This window comes from Dermochelys coriacea, chromosome 8 (assembly GCF_009764565.3).
Source record: "Dermochelys coriacea isolate rDerCor1 chromosome 8, rDerCor1.pri.v4, whole genome shotgun sequence".
Lineage (NCBI taxonomy): Eukaryota > Metazoa > Chordata > Testudines > Dermochelyidae > Dermochelys > Dermochelys coriacea.
In genome coordinates, this window is record NC_050075.1 from 44,683,913 (window position 1) to 44,696,901 (window position 12,989).

At 50.8% G+C, this 12,989-nt stretch overlaps 1 protein-coding gene across 1 annotated transcript in view; it reads left to right on the top strand.

The window, feature by feature from the left end:
• Positions 1-231: 231 nt before the first annotated feature.
• Positions 232-12,989, top strand: part of LOC119860648 (myomegalin-like) — a 142,516-nt gene continuing 129,758 nt past the window's right edge. The window contains 1 exon segment of the mRNA XM_043491179.1: positions 232-413. Coding sequence (XP_043347114.1) covers positions 388-413 — 26 coding nt within the window. The 5' untranslated portion in view covers positions 232-387.

Here is a 12,989-nt window from a genome sequence, read left to right on the forward strand (position 1 = left end):
CTTGTTGCTCTGCACTGGTTGGGGGGTAGCTGTGCACAGCACGCAGAGTGCTAGTGCAGTTGTTTGATGACTGTCCAAGGCTCCACCTCTGGCAGAGCTGACAGCTCAGCCTGTGCTGAGAAACCCGTGCCAGCCAGTCATCTGGGAGTCTGTGCGAGTCCTCTGTGCTCAGCTGCTCTCCCAGTCTGCCTGCTCCAAGGTGTGCTGCTTTGGGACAGCCTGTGCTCTGTGATTCGGATAGAGACTCTCTGCGCCAAACCAGGCAGGAAGGAGACTGTCTCCTCTGCAGGGAGATGCTGTGCTTTTAGCTAGAAACCCCTGGGCCCTTCTTCTCCCTACGCGGGTCGGTGAGATGCTGTCCCCAGGAGCAAGCAGAGGGGCCGCAAGATGGAAGGGGCTGTGACAAGGAAAAAGTAAGTGCTTGGTCTAGCTTCTCCCTCTCGCCTCCCTAAGCTGACTTAGCACAGATGGGCTGTAAATGTGACTTTCCTGTGCAAACCCCATGCAGGCTGCCTGCCAGAGCGGCTCTTGGGATCCCTCTCTGCCTCACCCTGCCATCCCGGGCTGTGCTGCCCCCTACAGCATGCCATGTGGGTGGGAGCCCCATTGCTGGCTGCATCACACACTCCCCGTGGGCAGTTCACATGCACCTTAGCTCTAGTCCATGTGCACTGGACAGAGGGCTAGCACGGCAGGCCCGTTAGAACCATTTGTGTCACCAGCAAAGCTCCTCTCCTCCTAACGCAGCATTTTACCCCAGGCCAATCCATAGACAAGTCAGATAAGGTAGTGCTTGGTGTCCTGAAGTCATACTTGAAGCTGTGAGGCTGCCAGATCTCACTGGCTACCTGGGCTGGTCGGGATCAGTAGCTGGTGGATGGGTGACCAAAGGAACATGTAGATGCTTCGGGAAGTGCTGGGCTGGCTGACATCTGGCAGGTTCCATTTCAGAGCCCTGGCTGCTGTTTCAGTGGCGGGTGTAGCCATCCTTGTATAAAGTTTGTGGATTAGTTTCTAAGCGCTGGCATACTCTTGAGCATTGATTGGGATAGTTATTTCATTGTAAGCCCTGTGTGGGTTTACTCTTATTCCGGCATAGCTATTTTGGGACCTTTCCAAGGCAGACAAAGTGGGCACGGGAAAGTTCCCAGGAAAGCGTTAATTCTCTGTTTCAGTGAGAGCCATAGCACTGCACAGATGTAGTGTCCAAGGTTGGCACTGATCCATTATGGGCTCCCAGGAGGAGTGGGAGTAGGCGTGAAGGCTGCGGGGGAGAGGGCTCTTAAGAAGGTGGATTTGTAGGGGTGAAAGTGACGTGAGGAAATGAGACCAGACATGTCATGTTTAGGTCTGGTTGTGCCTCAGCTTGAGTGCCATAGACAATTGCACTGCCGGTAAGCTAAGGATCGCCCATTTAATCCCCTGGTGCAGGGTGTTCTTCGGGAGGGGTGGGTGGCTGTGAAACGGGCTTCCCACCTGGCCTCACTGGAGCCTCGATTGTAACCTTGAGACCATGCTTGTCCCAGCCCCCTCTTCTGCTAATCTTTGCATGGGAGGGAGAATGGGGAGGAGTTGGGCTGGAGGCTTGCGTTGGTGGGGCGCTGGGGATGGAACAGGAGGAAGCTGTTTTTGCGTGTCTCTCAGCTGCATCCTCTGTGTCCAACGCTCTGTATTGCACCTAGAGTGGAAGATGGGTGGAAACACTCCAGCCACATCAGTTGTGCTGACTAGCCCCTGCCCTCCTGGCTCCTGTGCCATGTACTGCTCCTGCACTGGGGGAATTCTCCCCTGCCCCGGTCGAGAATCTCTCCCTACCTTGTCTGACCTTGCTTAGAGCAAGTCTCCACGCTCCAGCCTCTGTTGCCTTGTCACCGTTGGAGCTCTCGCTGTTGCGACCATTGGAGGGAGCTGAGCCCAAGGCAGCAATGATGGGAAATGTTTGACCAGAAAGGCCCTATGTAGCAAAGGCTGTGAGCTGAATGGGATCCTTCCTTCCTTCAGCAGAGTCCCAGGTGAAGTGTAGCTCAGCAGGGCCTCGCCAGCCCCTCGTGGACATCTGTGCAACCCCGCTGTCTTTGAACGAGCCCATCAGTTCCCTGCGGAGCCCCAGTGCTGTCAGTGGGTTTGTCTGATGGAGATATGGTGAACAGTAGGGCTGGGGCAGTAGGCGAGCAAGTAGGCAAGTAGGAATCCAGCCTGCCCAGGCTGTGGATATGTCCACAGACACTGACTTTTGTTTTTGCTGGTGGGTGCTTGCTCCTCACCACCGCCTCTCCCACTGAGGGTGGGTATGGCCTCGGAGAGCGAGCGAGGGTGGGGTCTCGGGGCAGAGTGGTGGGCAGGGCCTTGGGGGAAAGAGGCTGGTGGGGGAAGGGCCTTGGGGCAGAGCACGGGGCCCACAAAAGATTAATCCGGCCTTGCGGGTGCTGAGCACCCCCTATTTTTTTCAGTGGGTGCTTGAGCCTTGGAGCACCTATGGAGTTGGCACCTATGGGTATACACTGTATCTACCTTGGAGCTGGGTGGGCAGTGCCCAGTGAGGAGACAGAAGTGAGCTGTAGCTCACGAAAGCTTATGCTCTAATAAATTTGTTAGTCTCTAAGGTGCCACAAGTACTCCTTTTCTTTTTGCTAACTCTCCTGGAGCTTGGGTGCTAAAACTAGACTGTAGCTGTGGAGCACGAGCGGTGAGATGGTAAGTGTGCGCCCATCGGAGACGCAAGGTACATCCTCAGGGTGGCTACCGCTCCCATTGCTTGCGCTGCAGTGGCTGCTCTGAATTTTTACCACACTAGCTCGATGAAGACTAGCTGAGTACGTCTCCTTGAGCTGGAAATAGGACCCTGAACTTGCAGGGGCACAGTGCTTTAGGACTTACTTTGATATAGCTAGTTGAGATAAATGCCACATGGAGGAGTTAGGCTGAGCGCAACTAGCTACCCCGAGAAGAATTACTTGTGCCTGGTAATTGTCTCCAGTCGGATTTCACCATAATTGAGCTCTCCCCAGCTCTACATGTTGCACCTTTTTTTGCCACAAAGACAGACCCTCGGTGCATTGGCTCTGCAGGGCTAATAGGAATAAAAAGTACCAAAAATGGAATATTGCTATCACAGCTTAACTCTTGCAATCCCTTGATTTGTGTGCTTCATTTCTTCCTGGTGTTTTAATCACATAGCATGATGCTTTGGTGAATGCAGGAGTGATCTAGGTCTAGGAACCTCCTAATGTTCGGGTTAGCTCCCCAGGAGCTTCCACGAGTGAAGAGGAACGTAGCTTTGGAAACATGCAAACGTTTAATTTTGGTGAGTAGCGAGGACCTCATAGAAGAAATGGTTGTAGGGGACAATCTTGGCTCAAGTGATCATGAGCTAATTCAGTTCAAACTAAATGGAAGGATTAACAAAAATAAATCTGCAACAAGGGTTTTTGATTTCAAAAGGGCTGACTTTCAAAAATTAAGGAAATTAGTTAGGGAAGTGGATTGAACTGAAGAACTTATGGATCTAAAGGTAGAGGAGGCCTGGGATTACTTTAAATCAAAACTGCAGAAGCTATCAGAAGCCTGTATCCCAAGAAAGGGGAAAAAATTCATAGGAAGGAGTTGTAGACCAAGCTGGATGAGCAAGCATCTTAGAGAGGTGATTAAGAAGAAGCAGAAAGCATACAGGGAGTGGAAGATGGGAGGGATCAGCAAGGAAAGCTACCTAACTGAGGTCAGAACATGTAAGGATAAAGTGAGAGAGGCTAAAAGTCGAGTAGAGTTGGACCTTGCAAAGGGAATTAAAACCAATAGTAAAAGGTTCTATAGCCATATAAATAAGAAGAAAACTAAGAAGGAAGAAGTGGGGCCGCTTAACACTGAGGATGGAGTGGAGGTTAAAGATAATCTGGGCATGGCCCAATATCTAAACAAATACTTTGCCTCAGTCTTTAATAAGGCTAAAGAGGATCTTGGGGATAATGGTAGCATGACAAATGGGAAGGAGGATATAGAGGTAGATATTACCATATTGGAGGTAGAAGCAAAACTGAAACAGCTTAATGGGACTAAATCGGGGGGCCCAGATAATCTTCATCCAAGAATATTAAAGGAATTGGCACCTGAAATTGCAAGCCCGTTAGCAAGAATTTTTAATGAATCTGTAAACTCAGGAATAGTACCGAATGATTGGAGAATTGCTAATATAGTTCCTATTTTTAAGAAAGGGAAAAAAAGTGATCCGGGTAACTAAAGGCCAGTTAGTTTGACATCTGTAGTATGCAAGGTCCTGGAAAAAATTTTGAAGGAGAAATTAGTTAAGGACATTGAAGTCAATGGTAAATGGGACAAAATACAACATGGTTTTACAAAAGGTAGATCGTGCCAAACCAACCTAATCTCCTTTTTTGAAAAAGTTCCTTTTTAGATAAAGGAAATGCAGTGGATCTAATTTACCTAGATTTCAGTAAGGCATTTGATACCGTGCCACATGGGGAATTATTAGTTAAATTGGAGAAGATGGGGATCAATATGAACATCAAAAGGTGGATAAGGAATTGGTTAAAGGGGAGACTGCAACGGGTCCTACTGAAAGGCGAACTGTCAGGCTGGAGGGAGGTTACCAGTGGAGTTCCTCAGGGATCGGTTTTGGGACCAATCTTATTTAATCTTTTTATTACTGACCTTGGCACAAAAAGTGGGAGTGTGCTAATAAAGTTTGCAGATGATACAAAGCTGGGAGGTATTGCCAATTCAGAGAAGGATCGGGCTATTATACAGGAGGATCTGGATGACCTTGTAAACTGGACTAATAGTAATAGGATGAAATTTAATAGTGAGAAGTGTAAGGTTATGCATTTAGGGATTAATAACAAGAATTTTAGTTATAAATTGGGGACGCATCAATTAGAAGTAACGGAAGAGGAGAAGGACCTTGGAGTATTGGTTGATCATAGGATGACTATGAGCTGCCAATGTGATATGGCTGTGAAAAAAGCTAATGCGGTTTTGGGATGCATCAGGAGAGGCATTTCCAGTAGGGATAAGGAGGTTTTAGTACCGTTATACAAGGCACTGGTGAGACCTCACCTAGAATACTGTGTGCAGTTCTGGTCTCCCATGTTTAAAAAGGATGAATTCAAGCTGGAGCAGGTACAGAGAAGGGCTACTAGGATGATCCGAGGAATGGAAAACTTGTCTTATGAAAGGAGACTTAAGGAGCTTGGCTTGTTTAGCCTAACTAAAAGAAGGTTGAGGGGAGATATGATTGCTCTCTATAAATATATCAGAGGGATTAATACAGGAGAGGGAGAGGAATTATTTAAGCTCAGCACCAATGTGGACACAAGAACAAATGGGTATAAACTGGCCACCAGGAAGTTTAGACTTGAAATCAGACGAAGGTTTTTAACCATCAGAGGAGTGAAGTTTTGGAATAACCTTCCAAGGGAAGCAGTGGGGGCAAAAGATCTATCAGGTTCATAGAATCATAGAATATCAGGGTTGGAAGGGACCTCAGGAGATCATCTAGTCCAACCCCCTGCTCAAAGCAGGGCCAATCTCTAATTTTTGCCCCAGATCCCTAAATGGCCCCCTCAAGGATTGAACTCACAACCCTGCGTTTAGCAAGCCAATGCTCAAACCACTGAGCTATCCCTCTCCCCTAAAGCCATGTTCTATTTCATAGGTAACACACTAGATAGTTAAAAGTAAAAGTAAAACTGCTGTCACCTAGTGTAATATGAGATGCTCAGCTGCCCTTCCACCACATCGGTGGAGCTGCTGGCACTGGACTGAGCCACTTCTGCAGTGCAAGCCCCATTTCTGCATAACTAGTAACTGTGCAGCTTGTATCTTATGTCTGGCTAGCAGACAGTAGGCTGTGCATGTTCCACAAGAAAAAGGAGATTCCTTGTATGTCTGCAGGTGAAGAGAACCAGAATGGGACCTGGGGTGCCCAGTCCTAATACTGACATCCTGGGCATAAATTCTAGATTCCATCTCCAGTCTACAGATAGAGCCCAGGTCATCACCAGATGAAGTCAGGCAGGCTCTCCCACAGAGACTGGATGCTGCAGCAAGTCTGTCTACCCTCCTCCCCTGCAGCTGACATTCCCCAGGGCAAAGAATCCAACTGAAGCCAGTTATCCTGGGGAATTCTACCCACCACAGGACAAAGGGAGCAAACAAGATCAGTGGATTGTGCTAGAGCAGATTGGGAGTAGAATGTCCAGGGCTCAGCTCTCACACTGATGTGGGAAGTGAGGAGGGCTGGGAAGCTCCTTCTCCCAAACCTCAAAAGAGAAGACTCAGGAATTGGCTAAGACCAACCACAGGAGGGAAGGACTGGGAACCTTGTACTGTGCACCCTCTCGAGGAAGCCAGACATGGAGAACAGATCACCCTCAACTCTCAAAACAGGCAACGCCAAATCAAATTGCGACTAGTTTTAAAGGAGAAGCCGCTGAAGGGGAAAAAATAAAAAAAGGAAATGGGGTGTGGGAGAGAAAACATTACTGGAGTGGAAGGAAAACTGGTTAAGATGCAAGGCAATTAGGGAGGTGGAGAACCAACCCCCAGCTTTATTTCCCTATCGTGGCAGCTTTTTTGTTGCATTCACAGGAAAATACACCTCTGCAGATAGGCCCAAGGTGTGGGATGGAGTAAAGGGCACCATGGTGCCAAAGTGCAACAACTAAAAGAGGACATAACATTCATTTTGCACTCAGGGCTCATACCATGCAATAGGAGGGGCAGCCAGGGCTCTTCCCCCACCAGCTAACAGGGAGCTCGCTCACTTAGTAGATTGATTAGTTGTTTCTTCAGTTCACAAAAAGTAGGTTTGCCTAGCTAATAAGAAGTGATGCTCTTCAGTGAGACTGGCCAATCAGGGAAAGTGTTGCTATACAACGGGCACTTTAGCAGGAGCAGCCGCTCTCCGTTACTGGCTGCTCAGGAGGTTTCTCTAGCTTGATGTCAATCATGTCTTCTTTGCAAGATTCTACTCGATAAGTTTATGGAGGAGATGGTATGATGGGATAATGGGATTTTGGTAAGTAATTGATCTTTAAATATTCAGGGTAAATAGGCCAAATCCCCTGAGATGGGATATTAGATGGATGGGATCTGAGTTACTATAGAAAATTCTTTCCTGGGTATCTGGCTGGTGAATCTTGCCCATGTGCTCAGGGTTTAGCTGATCGCCATATTTGGGGTCGGGAAGGAATTTTCCTCCAGGGCAGATTGGAGAGGCCCTGGAGGTTTTTCGCCTTCCTCTGTAGCATGGGGGCATGGTTGACTTGAGGGAGGCTTCTCTGCTCCTTGAAGTCTTTGAACCATGATTTAAGGACTTCAATAGCTCAGACATGGGTGAGGTTTTTCGTAGGAGTGGGTGGGTGAGATTCTGTGGCCTGCGCTGCGCAGGAGGTCGGACTAGATGATCAGCATGGTCCCTTCTGACCTTAGTATCTATGAACATTAGTGAAGCAGGTTGTTTGATTCACTGGTGTGGTGCCTCCTGATGGCCGTTCTGAGCATTAGCTCTTTCCAGTCTTGGAACATCCGCCTCTGGCCGATATCTCACCTGCCTCAGGCCCCCATGTCCCTCCCGGACCCCAGTGTCCCTTACCTCAGGTGCTGCCTCCCTGTAGTGCCCCCACATTTTGGGTCTCCCCTGCCAGGGGAATCCCCAACCCTCTATACCCACCTTGCCTCAGTGGCTACTGCCAGTTGTCATCCAGCCCCCTCTTAATGGGACAAACTGCAGCCTGTAATGGCTCCTCCTCCTCCTCATCATCATCATCATCATCATCATCATCATCGGGGTTGGACCAGCTGCCCCTGCCCCTGCCCCTGCCCCTGCCCCTGCCCCTGCCCCTGCCCCTGCCCCTGCCCCTGCCCCTAGCAGCTATGTCCTTCTCCCTCCCAGGCTGGAGAGAGACTTGTCTAGCTCCTAGCTCACAGCCCTTTTATAGGGCCAGCTGTTGCCTGATTGGGCATGGCCCCAGCTGTGGCTGCTTCCCCAATCAGCCTAGATTTTTCCACCGGAGCGGGGTAACTGCCCCCCTACAGTTAGCATTTTGCCTAGTTCCAGTTATCCTCCCTTACAGTGGAAGAAAACTGGTCTCAGCTAAGTATGCTCTCTACCTCTGTATAGGTTCTTGTGTTACAGTTTGGACAGTGTGGTAAAACGTTTCAAACTGTGTGTGGGGGGGATGTGGTATTAATTTCTTGATTCGTCAAATAGTTCATTAAGGGTGCAGTTTGTGGTGTATTGAGAATCGGGTTAAAATGACTAGCTATCACTTTAAGTGTAAGGTGTTTCCCAGGCCTGCTTGCAGGCTAAGGGGCTCTGTAGAGAAGCATGTAATCTGGGCCTTCAGCAGGCAGTCTGCAAAGAGCAAGGTGGCTGAGTTGTGCTGCTCTGCTTTAAGGAGCAGCCTGCTTTGTCTCTCTGTCTCTCTTTTGGTTCCCGCATGTTAAGTTTCTGGATGCGAAGCAGTGAAGTCATGGAAACCTTCCTGAAACATAAAAACATAAAATATGCTAACTTCTCTTTGTGTGTGGTAAATGAAAGATAGTTCACCCCAATTCAGGGACCCTACTGCATCAGCCCTGGCTTGAGAGGAGATGCATGGATCAGCTGCTTGGACATGAGGGTGAATTTCATCCTAGTTTCATTTTGAATTTCTTCCTTTTGCAGCTGCTAGGCAAATAGTTTTTCTCTTTTATTCCCCTACTAATGTGCTTTAGCTTAGTAAATTGTAATGCTGTTTCTCCTTTTGGGGGCTCGTTGCCTATGTACTTGTCTAGTGCCGTGTAAAGTGATGAACATTCCCTTCTCTGTTGGGGTGTGTGTGTGTGTATTTATTTAATTGGTAAATAATCAATTACATTGATTTCCTGTGTATACCTTTGCTGTGGGATTTATAAGAGTTGTGCATGTGCAGTACCTCTGGTATGGAGCTTTCTTCCTCAGCTCATGAATTGTACATGAACTGGGGAAGGTCACACTGCGTGTGTGTGCGTCTGACAGGTGAAGCAGCGCCCTGCGTAAGCTCCTGCCTCGTAGCTCCTAACTCATGGGGGAGAAGAGCTCTCCTGTGACTTCCGGAGGTACACAGGGCAGCTCCTAACGGGCCCTACTGCCCTGCATTTTGCAGAGTCACTTACACCTGTGCAAAGGGAAGTTAAGACACTCCCAGGTCAGAGCCACGTCCCTTGTTGGCTTTGCATAGGCATGGATGGTGACCTAATGGGAGGGGAGCTCAGCCTGTGTAGGTAAGGGCGGTCTGGGGGTGGCTGGGCCAATGAGTCCACATCATGCAATTTCCTTTCTTCTCTCCAAAACCAATCTAGCCTAAGAGATGTGGTGACGCTGTGTTAGGCGACTGTGAGGGCTGCAAAATTAAAGCAGTCAAAGGTAGGGACGAGCCAGGAGTGGGGTGTGTCTGTGGCTGCGTGCAGGCACAGGCACTCATTGACGTCCTGCCGACTGGGCAATAGCATGAAAGGACTCCTTGTTTCTGAAATGAAACTGGCTCTTTATCAAGAGATCTATTTACTGAGATGCTGCAGCTGCAGCCAGGCTGCCGACCATGTGCACGTGGACTGATTCCTCCTAATCTTTCCCTCCTGCAACTCGGGCTCCACCCTGCCAGTTCCATGCAGGTTGCTGCTGTCTCTAGCGCTGGGTCTCAGGTATCGCTCTGGGTAGCAGTCTCTCTTTCTGCAGTGGAGACGCGGAGTGAGGCTGCATGAAGGGGCATGCCCTGTTCTTGGTGGGAGGCCAGTGGCTTGAGATTTCTCTGTCCTGTACCCTGCAGTCTCCAGGGGTGAGCAGCAGGCCCACTTCCCCAGCATCTACTGACCTCTCTCTCCATTGGGAAATAGGGCATGGTTGGGGGATCTCCCCAGCTCTTTCCATGGAGGAGGCAGCAGCTCTGTGTCCCCCACCATAAATTGGGGAGGAGGGGTTCCCCTGTGTCCCCAACTGTCCAATCCTCACTGCCCCCAAGAAATCCATCCCCCGAGTGTATTCATTCTTCCCATCCCGTAACTCAGCGCTTATGGGTGCAATGGCCGGCCTGGCCAAGGCAGAAATCCTGAGCGCCAGCAGGAGCTGCTGCCCTTCCAGCTGTAATAGACCCCATCGCCTTCCACTGCCCACCCAGCGATCCCACCCAGCCCTGGGAGCACAGGGCTTGTTAAAGGAATATGCAAACAGGCAGGAAGTTAGTGACTCCCGTGTGTCTCTGTCCCGGGACATCAGGTCACTGGTAGCTCCGCTTGGAGCCTGCCATGTTTTCTTTGGAAGATTCCTCCTGCAGAAAAGTTTTCCAATGCAGTGTTTGGTTCTGTATCAAAGCCAGGCCACAAGCCCAGCCTCATGCTGTTGGGTGCATGAGCTCTGCTCACCAGGACACATGCACCTCCACTGGGCTTGACTGCCTTGGGCACAAGCGCCCCGCTGGGGGGTTGGGCCAGCACCGTGCTCTGTGTTAGTGCTCGCATAGCATCTGAGCAGGGCCCCTCAAATGAGGAAGAAGCAGAGCTCACCATGCAGGTGGGGCGTGCTGCCAGAAGAGGTTAATGTAGTGATGCAGAAAAGGCAGAAGGCTGAGTCTGATGGGTAGCAGCAGTTTCTCCTCAGGAGCAGGGCCGGCTCTAGGCACCAGCAAAACAAGCAGGTGCTTGGGGCGGCACATTTCTAGGGGCGGCATTCCGGCATTGGCCGTGCTGCCCCTAGAAATGTGCCCCTGCTGCCCCAGCTCGCCTCCACTTGCTCCTCTAAGCGCGCCGCCACCGCTCCGCTTCTCCCTGCTCCCTCCCAGGCTTGCTGCACACCAAACAGCTGTTTCGTGCGGCAAGCCTTGGAGGGAGGGAGGAGAAGCTGAGCAGCGGCATGCTTGGGGGAGGCGACAGTGGTGGAGCGGAGGTGAGCTGGGGCGGGGTGCGGTTCGTCTACCCCCCCATTACTTCCTGTGCTCCCCCCCACCCTTGCGCCCCTCCTCTCTGCCTGCTCCCCTAAATGCGCTGCCTCTCCCTTGCTTGAGAGGGAGTGGGGAGAAGCGGAGCGGTGGTGTGTTCAGGGGAGCAGGTGAAGCGGAGGTGAGCTAGGGTGGGGGCTTGTAAGGGGGAAGCCACAGGAAGCAATGTGGGGGAGGAAATGCGGCATGCCCAGGGGTGGAGGTGGGGCTGGGGATTTGGGGCGGAGCCAGGGGGGCACGAAAAAAAGTGGGAGCCGCCAAAATCTTTTTCGCTTGGGGCGGCAAAAATCCTAGAGCCGGCCCTGCTATGGAGGAGTCCTCTGTGCCCTCCTCCCTCCCCTCCCAAGGGGGGCTTGGATTTCTCTTCTCTTTGCCAGCAGCTCAGACAGACCCACTCAAGTCTGAGTGGAGGAAATATAAGCTGCTCATGGGTCTAGAGTGACTCTGTCCTGAGGGCACCTCCATTTCCATCCCGACTCTGCCATCTACCCGCAATGGCTTTGCTGTCCGTACACTTTTATCATCTGGCACCAAACAGGGCCCCTCATGGGATTAGGGACCACACACATAAACACTTTTCTGTGGCTTGTAATTTGGCCAGGTCTGGACAGACTTTCCTGGAGCAGCAAAAAACCCAGGCGGCTCTGATCCCAGACCTGTCCTCCTATCCCTGCCAGGTTTCTAATTTCCTGCTCTCAACCCCTGAGCTGCTAGAGGTCTCTAAGGAAAGGTTGCAGATAACCTTTGTAAACACTGGCAGTGCTGCCTCCTGCCTGCCCCTCTATCTCAGTTCTCAAAACCGGCAGAGCCGCTGGAAAATCAAACGTATCAGCAATAAATGGAAAGCTGCAGCGGATCCGAAATGTGGCACATTTCAGCCCCCAAGGTTACGGTTTAGCAAAGTTATAAGCAACTGAAGGCAGAAGGTTCTTGCCGTGCACAGGACTAGGCAGGCTGCAAACTCGGCAGCGCTGGGTGTTCAGCCGGCTCACGGAGGAGGAATCTCCGTGAATTGCAGCCAGTCCATAATGCGTGACCCAGCCCCATGCGCCAAGGCCCTCATTTTGCAGTGAACACTGCATGGGCTCAGGGGTCTGCCCGCACAGCACTCAGTGTGGGATCAGGACCTGAATTTCTTCCTCTTGCACGACAGCCTCAGCTGCAGCAGCTCTTACCTTAATTGTAGTGCCTGTCCCGGTTATCAGGTGGACTGCACCTCTGAGCCCTCCTGGTGTCTCCGAGAGCACCCCATGGGGTCTCTGGCCATCACCTCTCAGGGTGGGGTCAGGCGATCCTGCCACTCTCAGAGCAGGAGCTGGGTTCAGCCCACTGTGAGTACCTCAGCAGGTCTGGTGTATGCCCAGACTCTGCAATTCTCTCCCTCCAGGACAGGACAGTGAAAATTAGTGACCCAACAGCTTCCTTTAATTAGCATTTGTTTAGAACAAAAGCATTTGAGAGAGAACAGATCTTAAAATAATGGAGCAGGCTCAATGCAATCGGTGTTTCCCCCTGATTCTTGTCATTCCCTTGACTGGGAAAGCACCATTCCATGGGGCCTGGGTATGTCCACACTGCAGCTCGGAGTAGGGTGACTCCAGCTTGGGTAGGCACACCCGCATGAGCTGGAATCTAGCTAGCATGGCTAAAAGCAGCAGTGAAGATGGGGGGTCTAGACCACCACATGGGGCAATGTGAGTACCTACGCGGAGTTCCAGGAAGGCTTGTGCAGCCTCCGCTGGGGTCCAGGCTAGTCCAGGCTCTCTGCCTGATAAAAGAGATATATTTGAATCAACATGGCTTTTGTTCACTGCGGGTCTGAAGAGTGCACCAAATCCGAACTAGACTTGTTCCAAATAGCCCCTACGCAGACCAGCATTGAGAAAAGCATCTACATCAAGGTGCCACCTCTTTCGCCCTGGCTTCCTCTTGGACTTTCGCTTATGGCCGACCCTGCGGGTCAAAGCCCTTCTTTTAAAGGGTTTTGGGGGACCTGTTCATCGCGGGTATGACGCATTT